Source organism: Terrapene carolina, unplaced genomic scaffold (assembly GCF_002925995.2).
Source record: "Terrapene carolina triunguis isolate 2854851 unplaced genomic scaffold, T_m_triunguis-2.0 Scaffold211, whole genome shotgun sequence".
Classification (NCBI taxonomy): Eukaryota; Metazoa; Chordata; order Testudines; family Emydidae; genus Terrapene; species Terrapene triunguis.
Window position 1 is genome coordinate 1163820 of NW_020664562.1, and position 19239 is coordinate 1183058.

At 50.0% G+C, this 19239-nt stretch overlaps 1 protein-coding gene across 1 annotated transcript; it reads right to left on the reverse strand.

Annotated features, from left to right (window-relative positions):
* Window positions 1–2145: 2145 nt before the first annotated feature.
* Window positions 2146–10784, reverse strand: GLUL (glutamate-ammonia ligase). Its single transcript, XM_026656007.2, has 7 exons — window positions 10676–10784; window positions 8267–8457; window positions 6692–6853; window positions 5556–5702; window positions 4907–5034; window positions 4476–4675; window positions 2146–3237 (listed from the first exon to the last, which is right to left on the reverse strand). The coding sequence occupies exons 2-7, from the start codon at window positions 8430–8432 to the stop codon at window positions 2919–2921; spliced, it is 1122 nt and encodes a 373-aa protein (XP_026511792.1). The 5' UTR covers window positions 8433–8457; window positions 10676–10784; the 3' UTR covers window positions 2146–2918.
* Between the last annotated feature and the right edge of the window lie 8455 nt (window positions 10785–19239).

Here is a 19239-nt window from a genome sequence, read left to right on the forward strand (position 1 = left end):
TGCTTTGTTGTTTTAGGAAAACAGGTGAGTCAGTGTTTAAGCAGAAATCCTCTCAGCTCTGAGGAGAGTTACGTTTTTCACCTTTATCGAAGCATTCAGGCTGGGATACTCACAGGAGCCAGGTCAGCATTTAATTCCCACATCTCCTTGGCTTTGGGCACATAACTCTCCTCTGCACCTGTGAGAAGCCCAGCCTTGCACAAAGTACCATGGCCACAGTAAAGGGCCCCACAAACCTCCAGCACAACAGAAAAACCTGAGTGAGCTGTACTCTTCCCCGTTCAGACAACCAGCATTCCTTGGGGCGTGTAATGGCCAAGCTTCCCCCTTCTCAACGGTGCCAGCACGATCAGGCCTAGTATGCCTTAGAGGCTAGAGCAACAGCCCATCTGAATCAGGCATGCAGTCTTTCTTTTGATGGCTGGGGTTATGAAAGTCTTTGCTGCCATCCAGGCTGTATGGGGCAAACACTCATTTTCCCATCCATTCTTCTATTGAGGGACCTGGATAGTCAGACCCAGCTAGCCTGCTCTTATATTACCAGCCTTCACCTTTGGGAACCTGTTGGCATCTAGGCTACCACAGAACCCTAGGTACAGACTTGCCCCATGCACTGAGCACCAGGGTTTCTCCAGTAACAATATGTGAATTCTGTGAGGGCATCTCCTACCAGAGGCTATCTGGCACAACTAGGAAAGTAGATGCTTCACGGAGTCTTCCAAGGGGGTGGAGCTAGAGGTCACTTTCAACACATGGACTCTATGGTTTTAGGAAGGTGAGGCCCATCTCAAGTAGCGTGGGAAGTTATGAATGATAAACATTTGTCTAGAAAGATTATGTGTGTGATACACAAAAGCGCTTGCCCTTGGCTTAGTGGTTTCCACTGAAGTCAACAGTAAAATGCCCAAGATGGGAGCAGAGGAAGGCTAACATGGAGCATTTTTGAAAAATCCCACCCTAGGAGTCTGACTTTTGAATTAGGAAATGTGTGATTAATTCTTTATCACAGTGACCCTGATCCCAAGTGAAACAGGCAGGATTTGCAGGCAGTCAACACCACTTAGGCCTTCTGTTTAGAAAATTGTATGAGGCAAGTCATTGCTACTAGCCCCAGGTTCCTGCATTAACCTCTTCTGAAGAGAAGGGGGTTTGATTTGTTGGACTCTTTCGGGGCAGACAACTAGAGGAAAGCTAATGTGAACAATAGCAGGTCACAGCCCCATTTCAGGTACACAGATGCAGGCATAATGAGCTGAATTTGGCCAAACGGCTTTGTAAAATGTGTTCTTACACAACTGAATGGCTTCAGATTTGGGGGGGCTTTTTAAATGAAGATCCCATGTCTGAGTTCCCCAGCTCATCCATGGTGGGTTGGCACCCCTACTTGGATTGTCCAGGAGTCTCCAGGAATTAAAGATTATGTCATGCAATGAAACCTACATCTGACCAAAATTGGCAACCCTAATCCCAAGAGTTCCTCCAGGCAAACGATGGCATTTTGCCCAGAGAATGAACATGTGTGTCCAGGATTCCCCATCTTATCCCAGGAGAGAGAGGAAATCCAGGCTGAAATCCCTCCAGATAGCTAAGAGCCCACGCCATGACATTTCAGAGGAATAAAACCACAGAGAGAAAGAAGTCAGAATTAAGGTTTTTTGTTATTATAAAAGAAACTATTTGTAAATCCAAATGCAATGGCATATATTGGCATCATCCAAAATCTCAGAACGTTTGAACCCACTAGGCATTCCCCTGAGAACTTAGGGGCAGCCTGGGGGGGAGGGCAGGGTGGCACAGAGCCCCCTCATTAGTGTAGTCCTGGCTAGGTGGCAGGCAGTTTGCGTGCCTGGACATATCAACAGTTAACACCAATGGTCTCTGTAAAACTGTACAAACTTTAGAAACCCTAAAAACATTATTAAAATCTAAAACTTGTTTCTTTTTATCAAAAGCCCTGCTTTAGTGACATGCTAATCCCACTGGAAAATAAAACACCCATGACCCCATCGCTAACACAGTTAAGTTGACCAGCCAACTCATAATTTAGAGCATCTTCTTGTGTTTCAGCCACGCCACGCGCCCGTATCAGCTCGAGTTTAAGTTTAAAAAAAAAAAAAAAAAAAAAAAAGAACATACCTCCTGTACCCCCACCCACCCCCCCATTCTACCCTCTGCTCTAGCCCACGCTGGAGTTCCACCTCCAACAGTACCTTCAGGAACCCGCCTGCTCTAGCTGGCTGAGTTATTGGAACGTCTTTTTTTTTTAAAAAAAATTTATATATAGTTTTTTTTGTTTTTACATTTAAATATAAAAAAAATACTACTTCACTCTGTGTTATACACAGGAGATCGAGTGGCTTCCAATGACAGAGCAAGGAGGAATTTTGCTACCAGCTCCCACATTTAGCTGGGACAGCAGAATGCAAGAAGATGCCCAAGAGTCTTATCAAAGCCAGAGAAGGGAAATTTCCCACCATGTGTAAGTGTGCAAAGGGGTCAGAATCTATCATAGCTGCTTTACTCCTTTCGCCCCCGAATAACTCTAATCCGAGGACAATTGGTCTATGGAGAGCTGAGTTATGTATGTCATTATCATGGGGGTTAGACTCTCTTGGGCAAAACCCACTACAGCCTCTTGTCCATCCACCTTCCTTCAGCCTATCACCCTGTGTCCATGGAAGCCACTGGGTCCTATCAGACATACAGATGAATTAGACAAAACAGTGGTTAAAATTCTTCTCTAACGCACACTCCTCCTCTCAAGCATCAACAATGAGACATCAACAAGAACTAAATGCTCCCTCCCCCCAACACAACAAGAGTTACTGGGACACAAACAAAGTGGTAACTTGTGCCCTCAAAATTACATCTAGAAGGGACATTTGGGGGTAGGCGGTGTCTGTCGGGGGGCAGTCCACTTAGTTCTTGTACTCAAAGGGCTCATCCCCGGTTTCGCTGAGAAGACATGTACGGATTAGTGCCTCCGTCACAGCATAAGGGTCGCAGTTGGCAGAGGGCCGGCGGTCCTCGAAGTAGCCCTGCTTTTCTTGGCCCACATTTCTGGGGATACGGATACTGGCCCCACGGTTGGCCACGCCAGCAGAGAATTCGTGGATGCTGGATGTCTCGTGGAAGCCTGTCAGGCGCCTGGCGTTGTCCAGCCCCCCTTTTGGGTCGTAAGCGCGGATATGGTACTGGTGCCGTTTGCTGAGCTTCTCAATGGCCTCTTCTATATGCCTGGAGACAGAAGGCGGGAGGTTGTGAGCCTTTGGCAAGAACACTGGCTGTGCTGCTGTTCACTTGGCCACGGATAATGTTGGCAGGAACTCACCCACTTGGCTTTCTCCCACACCCCACCCAAGCACACAAATCCCATGTTTCAGTCCCTTATCTGCAAGCATTCCCATTCCAGCTAGTACCAGCCATGGGACCCTTCCTCTCATTGATAGTGAGTTTCTTTGGGAAACTGAATCCACTGTATCACTTGGTTACATGGTTCAAATCCTACTTTCCTACAGCTAGTTCCCCTGCATGTGGGGCTGGGTGTTTTCCCCTCCTTGCCTATTCTGACCAGTGAGGCTCTCAGAATTTTTGGGGGGATCCCAAAGGCAGGTAAGACTCTCACTGACTGGAGGTAAAGAACATTACAGCTTGTGGGGGTACCAGTTAGAACCAATAATTTGGCTGAGTTGCATTGCCACTAAATATGCCTGGTAAATTTATCCTTGGGAAGACACAGGTTGTGCTTCGACACGTTTTATTATTTCGGAAGCTTATGAGTTCTGCAAGTGTAGTGATAATCTGAATGCACCCATTCAAGTTACGGGGGAGGAGTGGGCAGAGAAATGCCCAAGTGGATCCTTAACAGAATTCCATTGTACCTGAAAAGTACAATCTAGTCCCTGAAAAACAAAGTCCCAGACTCTCAAGTACAGTGGAATCTGTAAGCCAATGGTCTAAGAATAGTCCAATCTGAATCTACTTTCAATATTTGGCCTTGTTTACAGTGAGGCAGAAATTCTCCCTCCTTTGGTCTAGCATGAGATAAACTCCTACTATAGATGGAGTACAGGCCTTTTTACAGAGGTGGGTAATCCAGTGTTAGACAGTGGTAAGAACAGCTGCCCCTTGTCTATTAGCACTTCCACCATTGCTAGTGTTGGTGGAACTGTACCAGTGTTAGACCACTACTGGGGGAATTTCCTCAGTCTTCAGTGCAGACAACCTCTGGGTGCAACAGCTACAGTGGGAAGGGAGTTCAGTTCCAGGTAATTAAAATCTAGAATCTCTGGGGGGGTATTCAAGCCAAAAATCTCTTGCATGGAGCAAGACATGTCACTATTCCCCTGGCAAGCCAACTAGTGCCTCAGGTGCAGTCTCAGCTCTGTAGAAGTCTTGCTGCTGTTGGTAAAGTCCACTTTCCCTAGCTGAGTTTGCCAGACTGATGCAACTAGCCCAGTTGCAGAGAAACTTACTTGAGGCCTCCTTCCTCCCTCATGGACTTGGTGCTGAAGTTGGTGTGGCAACCAGCTCCATTCCAATTCCCAGAGATGGGTTTGGGATCGAAGGACACGATTACCCCAAAGTCTTCACACACCCGATGTAGGATGAAGCGTGCAATCCAGAGGTGATCCCCCATCTCAATCCCTTCGCACGGGCCCACCTGGAATTCCCACTACAGAGAGCAGAGAGAAAAACAAAAAACGAACCATTGGCTCAGTCTGGTGAAGAACCATTTGCTGCAAGATGCTGTTCACCCCCTCTGCACCCTCCTGCACTCTCAACATTTGCAAAGCCCCAGGGTACATACTGACTGCAGCGGCAGAGTTTAGCAGCATGAGCTTCTGCATTGCATCATGGGCTGGTGCCAGCTGACTGCAATGGCAGGTGAAGCCAAAGTAGTTACCTGTGCAGGCATCACTTCTGCATTTGTTCCTCCAATTTTAACACCAGCATAGAGACATGCACGATAATGCGCTTCCACAATGTCTCTGCCATAGGCCTTGTCTGCTCCTACGCCACAGTAATATGGACCTGCAGTAGCATAGAGCACAAGAAAGGTGAACATAGTCTTCAAATAGCTTGTGATTGAGTGCAGTGAAGAGCACAGAGTAGTTAGGAAAGGGTTCTCAGAAGGCACAGGTCGCAGGAAAGTCTCTATACTGCTTTCATTTGGGGTAATAGTAGAACAAAGTACCTCCAGAGCGTGACTCCAGTCAGAGTCAGTGGGACTTGGGCTCCTACTTCTGAAAACCCTGTCCAACTGGTCACATTTAAATGAATTGCAGACTAATGGAACTAACACTGGATATGTGTCTGGTCTATATGTCATAAGATTACCATACAGCCACTAAAGATTACTTTCATTGTTTAGTTTTGGCCATTGTCAGCATAGCTTTTGGTGATCCAATTTTAGCAACTCCTTGAATCTTTCGTCTCACTTTAAACATTTCCAATTAATCCCATTAATTAGTGATTGATAACATTATGATTTGGGGTTAAGTATTCATGAGATCTCTTATTCCTAGTTCAGATATTAACTCCTGGAAGTTTACCCTGGGGCCCAGGGAAGCCATTGGAAGGCCAGCCAAATGGATGTCCATCTGTCCCAAGAAGAGTGTATTCCTGCTCCATCCCAAACCAGGGGATCTGGTTGGACACCATATCCATAATCCGTTTACAGGTATGCCGGAGGTTTGACTCTAGAATGGAAGAAAAGCACAAAGCTTATTAGCTCACCAATGTTTTAGCCACAAACAAAAACCTCTGACATGTGAGATGTAGCCTGGTCATGGACGAGTAGCTTCTAGCTACTGGTAAAAAAAGGAGTCCGGTGAGCTGCTCTGGTGGAACAGCTCAGATTCTTATCCCACCATGGAAGCTATGACTTGCCAATGTATTCTGGACAAAGCCACTACCATACAGGCTGTCTGGGGGACTCATTTCCCCACCCAGACCTCTAGGGAAGCCCAGAAATTCAGACCCAAAGAGACTGCCCTGTGACCATCATCATTAGCCAATATACGATCTAAGTGGTAGGTAGGGCTGCTGGCCTTAAATAGTGGGTGCTCCTATTGGTTGTTGATGCCATCTTATGGACTTCCTTGTACTGTTCCATAATGTTCTTAGTCTCTTGAACCATATGCTGGCAATCATGTGCACAGAAGCTACTCGTCCATGACCAGGCCTACATCTCACATGTCAGAGGTTTTGTTCCTTCAGGTTCACATTATTCCCACCAATCAGTGATACCACCCAATTCACTTCTTTCCCCACTCCCTTCCATGCTGCCCCATAGAATGATTTCCCAGTCCCCACATCCCTCCCAGCATTGGAGTTCCTCTTGACGAGTCCTTCAATATTCCCAAGCACTGACCTATGTCATACTCCTCCATCTCCGTGTTTCCAGTGACAAGAGAGGCTAGACCAGAATAGATAAACATCTAAGCTAGTTTGTCCCTTGGCGTTGCCTACTGTATCTTGTTTTCTTTATAGCCAAGCTCTTCAGGGCAGGAATATTTGTATGTCTTGTACAGTGTTAATGCATTAATGGTGCTTGGTAAAGTCTTCCATTAACTACTGTTCTGACAGTTACCCCTCCACCCACCCTCCTCTACTCCAAGAGGGAGCAAGCCTTCTCACCCCTCCCAGAACTACTGCAGCCACTCTCAGGGGAGGCACTGCACCATACCTGCTGACTTGCGGTTGTACTTGAAGACCTCACAAAGAACCAGCTTGTTGGGGTCCTTGCGGAAAGGGTCCCGGAACATGGCAGCAGGGAGAAGGTACATGTCACTGTTTGAACCCTCAGACTGGAAGGTGCTAGAGCCGTCAAAGTTCCACTCAGGTAGATCTAGAGCAAGAGAGAAAAATTCACCCCTTTAGGTTAGCAGCTTTCCATAACCACCAAGATGAGTTCACCAGCTGATTCAGCACGACCATTGTGCAAAAAAGATTGCTTGTTAAAGGACACTGGCACACACTGTACTTTGTTGATTTTGCTCCCATTGAAAGATGGGGTGAGGGAATTGCTCTTTGCTACCCTGTGGAAAAACAAAAAGCTGGGACATCAGCGAAGTCCGATTCAGCTTACTGCACTGCAGACGTCCTTGACGAACACTTCCTATCTTGTAGCCAACACGCTATAGTAAGATGAAGACCCCGATGGGTTTCCCTAGCCAAAACAAAGGGAATCAGGGAGATGCTATAAGTCAAAAGGAATGAGAGAGGGAGTCCGGTGTCCTCAGTTGTCTCCAGACTGCTGGACGGCCCTGAAACACGCTCCTCCACATTGATGCAACTGCACAGACCCGGTGAAGGGAACCTTGGGAGAATGCACAAGGCCTAGAGCTGCCTGAAGGGGGAATATCATCAATTGGATAGTCCAGTGACTGTGGGGAGAGAACATCCCCTTTACACTACCTATGCCCCTCCAGTTGAGCATGGCTCAGGCCCCCCACTGAATACTGCTTTTGCAGTGCGAGCACATGTGAAGCAACTGTGAAGAAATTAACTCTGCCCCCATTGTTATCCCGTTCCATGTGCTATGGGTGCCAAACAAGCTGTGCCAGCCACTTCCTCGGTGAGGCAGGGAGATAATTCTGATTGCTCATGCACAGTACTTTGGTTTTATAACTGTCCTGGCCAGTGCCATGGCAACAAGTGAAGAAATCCGAATGCTATTATCATGTCAGTTGGGGCTGTTTGTTCTGAGACACACAAGCTCTTAATTACACTGGATATATTATCTTCCCATCATTTCCTTCCTGCCATCTCCCCAGGGCCAGAACAGCTTTACAGGTAAAGAGCCAGCAGGCTGGGAATACCCTGCAGACAGACACCCCTTTAGTGCAGATGGGGACACGTCACCGATTCCCAGCTCTACTTACACCTCTGCCCCACAAGGAGAAGAGTGGTCTTCCAGATCTCCTTCCACATCAGGAGATTATGAAGTGCATCTCGCTCAGCCTGTCCACTTTCCCAAACACACACCAGGAACAAGGTGGGAGCTATCCCACATCACGCACTCGATACAAAGAACTCAAGGGCGGGAATGCACTGACTGTCTCTGGTCCAGATTTCCCCCATGTGGGAGAGACCCCCACTCCCAACTCAAAGAGAAGGAGCTCTGTCTTCCAACAGCACAGCAGCGTTTTACAGCTCTGTGGTCAGATGCTTGAACCCAAGCCAAGCCCTATATTGCTGCAAACCCACTGGGTGCAACTGCTTGTAGTCCCAGCATTCACCCATACACCTGCCCTCTTACCTTCAATGCTCTTGGGCTCTTGGTCCAGCGTCCGGGTTTTACAGCGCAGGTGCTCCCCAGTCCCATCAATCCAGATGTACATAGCTTGCACCTTTTCACCCTGAGGCAGCTTCATGTACATCTGCTTTATAGCTTTGCTCAGGTGGGAACTCGCTGAGGTGGCCATGGCTGCGGGGTGTGTTACTGGGGTCCTGCCAGGAGGGGAGGGAAAAGCCAACCATGAATACTTCTGTGTTCCGAATGGGTTCTCACACCCTTATACAAGAGAATGACCAAGTGGGAGATCTTCACAGCTCAGCAACAGAAGAGAGATGTGTGCACTGAGTGTCCCCTAGACAGTTATGCTGGAATATCCCAGACAGCATCATAGCTGATTACACCAGTTGTGAATCTGAATACAGTAGATTACACTATAGGAAACAGACAGTGTATCAATACGGCAGTTCAATAACATGGTTTGGGACCAGCTACAACGATAATTTGGTTTCAAAGATTTCCTGTGGTCTCAGGATATCCGAGATCTCATCTACTGAGGGGTTGGGTCCTGCCCTGGCAGCTGATGGACTTGGTCTTTTCCCTCTCTAGCTATTATGATCATTAAGAGATCAGCAGCCCCTCAGAAGGGCTCCTTGACTCCACTGTGAACTCTTCACTCACAAAATGCAATTTCAGAACATACATTGCCCTGGAGCAGCGTTTTTGCCCACTTTGGCTTAGACAGGGCCTTCTGTGGTCCTTTCCCATTCCAGTAAGGACCATTTGCCAGAGACAGCTCCATTTCCAGGCCATGTGATCTGAAGATATACAATACTGTTATCTAAGTAAGATGAGAGGGGCCCCTAACTACAGCCCAAGGCAAAGTAAGTAACCTTTGAACAGCAGAGACTCAAGGGGCCTCTCAGCCATGGAGCATCTGGAGGCAGAGGAGCCCTGCTCACATACAGGGAGAGCTGTAGCAGATTCAGAGGATGCAACTGGAGGTCACTGGGGATCTTTTACATCCCCCTGGCTCTGCATACTTGGGGCAAAAGCCCCTGACTCTGAGAAGTAGCTGCTTTGGCTGAAGACACTGTACTCCCTTGTCCCATATGAGGAATGCAGATTTGCCTCTGTCACACCAGCAGCTGTGCCGGGCGTCATGGAGCCCTGCTGGCCCTTGCCAACCCTATCCCAGCCTTCCCAGCAGGCCCCCGAGTCGAGCCCTCTCTGGTACTCTCAGAAGCAGCCACCCCTCTGACCGGCACAGACAAGATTTTGTTCAGCCCCTTCCCTGCCTTTATTTATTTCTTGGCAATAAAAGCAGCACTGAGGTTACTCGAGCCCGGAAACAGCTGGGGTCTCAGAACCAGCCTGCTTCTCCCCTACAACTGGCCAGAAGGCAGACCACCCCCCATGATACAAACCTCCCTGGATTCCCCTTCCCTCTCTGCATCCCCCTTGCTGTCACTGCATTTATTGCCCATTTGATTTCATGCCTCTACGGTGGCAGTCCAGGTTTGGGCCTGTAAAAGCTTCCAACTGAAGGACCCACTGCTGCCCCCCACGGCTTCTTTTATGGTCAGCGAAGAAATTTGATCTATGGCTGTTTCTCTCTTCACGCAAATCCCTCCTCCCCTGTTCTCCTGCCTTAGGAGCCTGCACTCCCGGTTTTTTAAGGAAACTGCTAAGGAGCCTTGTGCATTGCAACGGTGAGGAGATCTTCTGTCCCAGAAAGCTCCAGCAAAGAGAAGCCCCATAGAAGATCTTGAGCGACCTAGTTTCCCCTCCTCTTTACAGAGCTAAATCGGAGCTGCCCCCTGGAGTGGCTGCTTCGGAGACATAAAGCAGCCAAACACAGCAGCCTAGAAAGGGGAGCTATACCGGCGTACCCGCCCCAGACACCAGCAGGAATAAAGGTACCACACACCCAGCCGTCCCTTTGTCGTCAAGGCAGGAATCTCCCTGCTCGAGGAATCGGAGACTGACTGGAAGCAAGACAATGAAATAGGGAAACACACGGAGAGGCATTTCAGGAAAAGACAAGTTCCATCCGCAAAGTCACCTTTTAATACAGCCTTGCAGACCCGAGCCGAGCCCCCTGTGGGACCCAGCCCAGCGGGATTTCTCCGGCGCTGTACAAACAGCCTGCCAGAAGCAGGGTGCATTGATTTAAGAGGAGCAGGGGCAGGACCATCCTCTAAGGGAAAGCAGCAAAACCCAACAACGCCACATTAAGCAAAGCGTCCTCCTAGCCCACCCCACTGCCTGTGAACAGCATCAAAGCAGCCTGGAGCACACCCCCCCCTCCCAATCCCATACGCGGGGCGACACATTCCCAGTACACGTCCCCCCGCAAAGCCACCCAATGCATGGGAGAGAACGGGCAGAGATTTGCCATCACCCCCGCCCCGTGGGAACAGAAGCTGTTACCTTGGCTACTGAGCAGGGAGAGGAGATGCAGAGGAGAGGCAGGCTGGGTGGACTGATGGGCGAGTACTCACTTTCCCCGAGGTGCTCCCATGCTCGGCTCTGGAGAAGCCAGCTCCCTGCTCGCTCATTTATCGGCTGCCCGTGCCGGCCCCCGGGCTGTCCGATTGGCTTCCTCAAGACGTGAGCACGACACGATCAGCTGATGGGCGGCCCGTGGATCCCAGCCATTGGGCCAGCGAAGACAGGGCGAAGGGGGCGGGAGGGAGAGAGGAGAGGAGAGCTGGGCTGGGCTGGCAGGGGGGAGCGGGGAAAGAGGAAAACAAGAGCGAGCTCCTGCTGGGCCGGGGGACCCCGCCTTCTCCAGCAGGGAGAGGAAAACAAGCTCAGTGCAGCAGCAGGCGGAGAATGAATTGCCTGCTCCTGAAGCCGCACACTGGCCCCTTTGTGCATGCCCTGGCCCCCTCTGCCGGAGCCCTGCGAGTCGATCCCGAGAGCGGTGTGGGCCGGTTCTCACTGTGCCCCGTTTCAAAACAAAGGAAGCACCCCAGAGACAGCGGCTCTGGGACTCTGCTGGCGCTGCCGCCCGAGGAAGGTGCCGCTCTGAGTTTGCATTGTAATTCCGGTAACAGTAAAACTCGGTTTAGGGTGAAGTTTGCCTCCCCCCCTCTCCCACTGGATTCCCAGCATTGCAGATCCCCGGCTGTCTGCTTACACTCCCTGTGCCGCTCTTTTCTGGCAAGCAAGCACTCTCCCCAGGCACTAGGTGCTTCTGGGGAGGGAAAGGCCAAGCCGGGTTTAGAAAGCAGGGGGAGGGGGTTGTTTTCCCCCCTCTAACGGTTCTTGGAAAGTGGGGACAGGATCAACTCTCCCTGCTATCCAAAGTGGTAATGTTAACAGCTGCCCTTTCTTTATATAACCGCATGCACAAAAACAAGCCGCGCTCGCTAAACAGGGCAGAGAGGGGAAAGCTGTCTGACTAGGACACCCAAAGGTTTGCTGGGCAGGGGTGGGGAGCGCCAGCCCAGTACCCAGCTTTCCCCCCTGGCTATACAAAAACAACAGAGCTTTGACCACATTCATTTTAATTTCAGATCCTGGCTCCGCAGGGAGGAGGGGGAATGGAGTTCAGGGCGGCTGACATCCTAGGACTGGGCATGGCAGGGAAGCGCACAGCGTACGGCCTGCTAGAAGGGCTGGCCAGTATTTTTCCATCCTGCGAATGGTCTCTTCTCCCACTTCTGCTCTGCCCTCCTCACTTTCCAACACATTCATAAGAATCAGGATTCAGAGGCCACTGCAGCTATCACAGCAGTGCACCATTTGCATTCAATTTGCCTCCCCTCCCTGTCACAAGAGGCACTGGGGCTGCTCCCTGAATTGCCTTAGAACAGGGGTGGGCAAACTTTTTGGCCCAAGGGCCACATCTGGGCATGGAAATTGTACGGTGGGCCATGAATGCTCATAAAATTGGGGGTTGGGGTGCAGGAGGGAGTGAGGGCTTCATCTGGGGGTGCGGGCTCTGGGGGGCAGCTAGAAATGAGGAGTTCAGGGTGCAGGAGGGGGCTTCGGGCTGGGGCAGTAGGTTAGGGTGTGGGGGGAGGGTGGGGGCTTCAGCTGGGGGTGCAAGTTTGGGCTGGGGCTGAGGGGTTGCGGGTGCAGGAGGGTGCTCTGGGCTAGGCCCGAGGGGTTCAGGAGGTGGGAGGGGGATCAGGGCTGGGACACATGAGGTGGTCAGGGGTGCAGGCTCTGGGTGGCGCTTACCTCAAGCAGCTCCCAGAAGCAGCGGCATGTCCCCCCTCTGGCTCCTACGTGGAGATGCGTCCAGGTGGCCAGTTCCCAGCCAGTGGGAGCTTCGGGGGCAGCACTTGGGGCGGAGGCAACGTGCGGAGCCCTCTGGCTGCCCCTATGCATAAGAGCTGGAGCAGGGACATGCTGCTGCTTCCGGGAGCCGTGCAGAGCCACGGCACGTGTGGAGCGGGGCAAGCCCCAGACCCCGCTCCCCAGCAGGAGCTGGAGGGCTGGATTAAAATGTCTGAAGGGCTGGATGTGTCCCCTGGACTGTAGTTTGCCCACCCCTGCCTTAGCATAATCTCAGAATGTGGGGGGAGAGGTAAATGAATTTCTTAGCCCCTTAGAAACCCAAACCCTGCAAGTACAAAGGCTCAGAGACCCGAACGTCACCAAGATTCTCCCCTCCCCCCCACCCCAAAATGAGCTCTCCAGCACAAACACTGCTCTCACTTTTCTCAGCTTCTACCTATTTCAAAGAGGAAATCTGATTGCCACTGCTCCCAGCTCTTTGGGCATCCAGGGGGCACCATCAGCAAGGTGGTGGCAGGTAGGATGGCACTGCACATCCCTAACGCTAGCTGTAGTCAGAGGGGACCAGATCCTCAGTGGGTACAAAGTGGGATAGTGTCACTGAAGTCTATGGAGCTGTGTCAATTCACGGGTAGTGTGTCCCCCTTAACAGCCTGAATTCCTCCTTGGAAAAGGGATGGCAGCATTTATACGGAGAGCCAATTATTTTGCACGTCAGCTCAGAGAGGGCAATAAAAGCATGTTACTTCCCCAGAGTTAGTCCCAAGGCTGATGTCTATACTCTCCTCAGAGAGTGAGAAATAGGTACACGTTTCTTTAGCATTTTGGAGGAAGAGTCAAGGGACATGGCCCCAGACCTGACCTCTCCTCCTGTCCCCCAACATGCAATTTCCTGGAGCCTAGAAAGCCCAGGTTTAAATGTTAGATACAAAAAACAAAGGGATGCATTAAATCCAGCATACCTGTAACCAGCTGGCTTGATACCAGGATTTGAACCCAGGCCTTTCAGCACTAAAAGCACAAGCCTGTACTGCTTAGCTACAGCACTACAATAGCCAGCTGCCAGCTGTAGCCAATCAAAGCTCTTATGCAGTGCAGTCATTACAGAAAGATCCCCACCCTGCTATTATGGGTTAAGCAGGTACCTGCTATCAGACATGAAAGAGAGGTAGTGAGGCTATGACTGCATTGCCTCAATTCTCCTTTGATGTTTGTTTCCTACTCCTTTCTAACAGCTCCATTTCACTCCTCATCCTGCGCATGTATTGTTGCTCTTCACATCCACTTTTCAGAAGCTGATGCTGAGTGACCTGTTTTACTCCTGACTCAAACCATAGACAGATAAACTGGCACCTTGTACTAGAATAGAGGGCAGGTCAGATTCGGTCATTTGAAAAAAATAGATTAAGTATCAGATGTTGGGAAGAGATCATGTCAGTCCACGCCTGAGCCAGCATTCCTGCTGCAGAACTGGTCTCAGGAGACTGCAGCAGAAAGATCAACCCAGCAAATGGGGGGTGTTTGTAATTAAAGGTGCATTGGACTCGGGTTATATTCAGGTCTGTTTTTCTCAGGTCTGCAGTGAGGGTGCATCAGGAAAATACTAGCTTGGATGGCTAAAGCTTCTCTGAAATAGACAAGTAGTAAGTTGCAAATAAGCTCAGTTTATTGATGCAAATAACCCTCCCCTCCCCCACTTCAATCTATTTTAAATCTCATTGTTTTCTAGATTTCAAGAGTCCTGGTGTTTAATTAGAGTGATCGGAAGATTCCAGGGTATTAAAAACCTCTTCATGCATCACCTGGTATTTGTTAGTTGATTTCTTCCCCCTGGGGAAATTCCAGAAGAGATTCTCCCCAATCTCTGTTTCCAAGACTCTCACGGTTATTCAGTGCCTGTTGTTTCACATTGGAACAGACACATTCAGTGAAAATAGCCCTGTGCTATGCTGCATTCTGCACACTCTGCTCAGTATTCATTCCAGCTACCAGGCACTCTTCTCTTATTCAGGAATTGTTTACAGGGAAGAGAGAGAACGGCCTGGCTCAGCAGGTGTAAGGACAGTGCCTCTAGTGAGATCTCAGGGGGAATTACACATTTCCTTAGCCAGCTCCATTTCACTTGTTTACATGCTTGTGTTCCCCTCCTCCAGTTGCAGTTTATTTTTGTGGGTGCACAGATCACGCATTCCCTCTTATGTGCCCCACTGACCCTCATTCTAGTCAGTGTTTAATTTTAGAGAGAAAGCCTGTCCAAGAACTGAGAAGATGAGGATAACCAACATGTCCCCCTCTGAAGGGGTATATATCAGCATAGCTCCCTAGGTTATGTTTATGTAAAGCCTTTGAAAGACAATGTAGCATTTAGGGGGTGGGAATAGCATGCACATTTTTATTCTTTCTTCCTACCCATTTGTAATCTTTAGGGGAATGTTTGTCTTTATCTCATGCCTCTATCCCAGAGGTGGGCAAACTACGGCCCGGGGGGCCACAGCCGGCCCTCCAGACATTTTAATTCAGCCCTCGAGTTCCCGCCGGGAAGTGGGGTCTGGGACTTGCCCCGCTCTGGCGCTCCAGACAGGGAGCAGGGTCAGGGTCGTGCCCTGCTCTGCATGGCTCCCAGAAGCAGTGGCTCGTCCCCCCTCTGGCTCTTATGCAGGGGCAGCGCCTGTGGAGAGGGCAGTGCGCAGAGCCACCTGGCCTCACCTTCACGTAGGAGCTGGAGGGGGGACATGCCGTTGTTTCTGGGAGCTGCTTGAAGTGCTGTCCAGAGCCTGCCCCCAATCCCCTCCCATGCCCCACCCCTGATCCCCCTCCTGCCCTCTGAACCCCTTGGTCCCAGTCCAGTTACATCCTGAAACATGAGGATTGATAGTTCTTATAAATTTGCAATCCTCACCAATGTAACTGCAGATGCAATTCTTTACCCCCCCCCCCCCCCCAAAAAAAAACACTTAGCCAGGAAGCATTTAGAGCTGCTATAGATATAACAAACCCACATAAGCATACCGTCTACCTACAGGCACACACTCCTTACCAGTTCCACAACTACCACACATTTTAGACCATACAGTGACTGCAACCTTAACTCTGCCCCCCTTTCACTCTTCTGCACACACCCCTTTACCACATTATCCCTTCACCACCATGGATGTTTGATGGTGTAGTTTGGAATTGGGAGAGGGTAGTTTAGTCCAGCATTGCATGCAGAAGAGGGGTTAAATCGGGTGATGGAAAGCAGGCATCCCTAGAAGGGCAGAGCTAAGGCCACAGGGACAGGGGACCTGAAAAATCAAGCCCAATATAATGGTAGCAGATGGATTTTGGAAAATTAAACTAATAAAATAATGGGAGGAAGCAGCACCCATTTTTCTATTGACCAGCCTTTAGATTATTCAGCTAGTGATGATGTAAATTCCATGCCATCAGAGACACTGCAGTCACAGGGGTGGCTGCCCTGTGCATTTGATTAACTAATCCAGGAAGGTGGAAGGTCACCAGTTGCTCTCAGTGACTTAAACAGGTGCAGCAGGCACTGACCTTGCATATCTTGCAGCAGATTTTTATCCCTTTGATTTCTGTATCAGGCTGATGACATTCCCAGAAGCAGGTTTTTGATTCCTATGCACCCAATTTACTTTATAATGAATAAATATTGAAAGAGGTGCCGGGCTTGCTTTGAAGAAGCTGCCAGGTCAAGGGTAGATGATTGCTGGTTTTGAAAAGCAACAAAGGCTAGCAGTTATCTCTGGGTTGCACTGCAAGGCAGGTTTTTGGGGGGTTGTTTTTTTTAAAATCCCCCATCTGGCACTGAAAGGCTTAATCAGCAGTTCTCAAACTTAATTGCACTACCACCCACTTCTAACAACAAATCTTAGATGACTCAGCCCAGGCTGGAGCCCGAGCCCAAGCCCTGCTGCTTCACTGCCCCGGGTGGGGGCAGAAGCTGAGCCCTGCCATGCTAGGCGGAAGCCCTCAGGCTTTGGCTTCAGCCCTGGGCCCCAGAGTGTTTAATGCTGGCCTGGACAACGCCATTAAAATGGGGTTGTGACCCACAGTTTGAGAACCGTTGGCTTAGCTGCTACCTGTGTGTGTCAATGATACATTTAGGATAGTGGGGAACTGGTAATCTCTGAAAGCAGAGAGGGGAATGTGGGGCCAGATGGGGCCAAGAAAAACTTATGTTTCCTGCACATCCCCTCACTCTTAACTCTTCATCTTGACAGCCCAGTTACAACTCCCTTTGCTGGTGCATCAGCCTGTGAGATTGGTCTTCTACCCACTCAATTAGGTGCCCCACAGTTCAATGGGGCAAACAGGAGGAATCACAGCTACCCTATCTTGCCTCAGTTCTGTAGGCCAGCAAAGCCTCAGCACAAAGTCTTTTCTTCCAAGTTGGCACCTTTTCCCAGGCCTCAGAGTTTGAAACTCCTTTCTCTACACTTTGCAAAAAAGGGAATTACACCATAAGCCTCCTTTACCCCTGAAGTGCTCCTGCCTCTGGGAGACCCAGCTTTCTAAGGCTCCTGCTGGCCTGAATACAGACCTTTTAAAGAGGTAAAGCATCAGCAGTGAGCTAGAGTCCCACCCCCAAACTCTGGATAAGAGTGGGGGTGCAATGTAACCCACAGCACCAGTGCACACTCGTGGCCAACAATGAGGGACTCTCTCACTGGTCCAGAGGCAGGTGGGCTGGAGCGGTAGGGAGTGGGGGGGAGAGAAAAGAAGAGAAGTGTGGGTGTGGAAAGTGAAAATAAAGCACCATTTCCTACATGTAAACTCCTGCTCTAGTGTGTGGCTCCCACTATCCCTAGAGGTCCACAGCAAGCCACTGCTGTCTGGAACCAGCTGCATGCAGAAGTGGTGGGATGTGTTTTGGATCTATACCAAGTCACTATTGGGTTTCAGTCAGGGATCCTGGAATAGGTGCTGATTGTAGGGAATGGATTCCAATGAGAAATAATCTCCCCATCCCTTCCTGTAACAAAAGCATGGGTAAGTTGTACAGCTCCACAACATGTGTGGCCAATAGTCTTAGAGGGAGCCAGGCATAGCTCAGCCAGGTTCTGTGTGTAGCAGATCTGACTCACCACCACAGCATCTCCTGCTGGTCATCCAGGAATTAGCTCAATTCCAGCACTGAGTGCCTCCTGCTGGCCAGTGTCTCACCTGCCACAGGCCCCATGTCCCTCCTAGACCCCAGTACCCCAGGTTCTGCCCCCCAGCAGTCCCCACACTCTGCATCTCCCCTCCCAAGGGAACCCCCAACCCTCTATGCCCACCCTGCCTCAGTGGCTACTGCCAGTCATCATCTAGCCCCCATTCTCTGGGACAAACTGCAGTCTGTAATAGCCACTCATCACTGGCAAGGGGATTTAGCCCTGCTGCCTTTCTTGGCCCTGCTGTCTCCCTGCAGCCCCAGTATCTCCTTTGGCCTGCAGCAAGATCTCAGCCTGGGGACTCGCCAGGCCAGAGCTGCTGAGTGCTGCTCTGCTTCAGGTACCCAATCTCTGCCAAGCAACTAGGTCCTTCTCACTCCAAGGCTGGAGTGAGACTAACCAAACTCCTCCATTAGCCCTTATATCAGGGCCAGCTGTGGCCTGACTGGGTGTGGCCACAGCTGTGGCTGCCTCTTCAATCAGCCTACCTTTTCCTGCCCTGCTACACTGTGCACATGTAGCTAGTTTTGCCAATGCACCTCTAACCCTCAATGTGGTCAATTACCAACAGAAAGGATGATGTATTTCTTCCTAACTGAGTCGTGATCTGAGAGTCATGCATGTGACAGTCATGGCAAAAATGCAGTGTCACGCAGAGGCTACCTGGCCCCTCCTGGGACTGAGATTAACTGAGAGCTCCTGGGTGGATCTGTAATCAAAAACACTTTTCACTGTGTTTCCAAACTGTAATGTATAGCTCTGTCTCCAGCATTTCATGAGGCACAATGTGTAGCACCTCTGTCCTCTCTGCTAATTAATTAGAATTAGCAGTGTTTTGCTGCTCCATACCTGCCCCAGACTCCTGTGACAGATCAGATGGGAAGGGCAGGTAATGTGGCCAGATGATGTGTAATGTTTGGGGAGACAGAGGAATAGTGTGTGTGTGTGGGGGGGGAACTTGTGATATACCCCAGCCTGGACCATGATTGAAGAAGAACATCCTGATTCCCATGGAGGATTCTGATTCTTATCACCCTGGAGATCATCCACCCTAAGCTGCTGGTATTCCCCACCCCACATGGCACCAGACCACTAGCACCACGTCTCATGTCAGTACTGGTGGTCCCACCATACCTGGGACAGGGGGCCAGTAGCTGCAGTTCCGAAGCATTGTTTGATCTGGCTCTGGCTGAAGGGACCTGCCAATCCCTTCCTGAGCCTCCTGACTGCAGAGTGATACGAATCACCCCACCTCCCTTGGGTGTCCCTGCCGAGGAAGTAAAAAGACCTTCCAGGGACATGAGGAAAACTCTGTTCTTGCTCCCTTGCATGAGTGGTGAGAAGAATGCAGAAACCCAGGTGAGTCACATGTCTGTGACTGACTCAAAACATGTCATGAGTCATCTGTGCTTTTGCAACATTTGCTGTAACAAACCAAGAACCCCAATCATGGTACATCATGTGAATGTTGGCAACTGTGACAATGACATTATAGTGCACAAGACAGGTGTAGCTCACCAATGCAAGGGTCTGGATCCAGTGCCCATTGTTGAAGTCAACGGAAAGACTGCTTCTGATTCAATG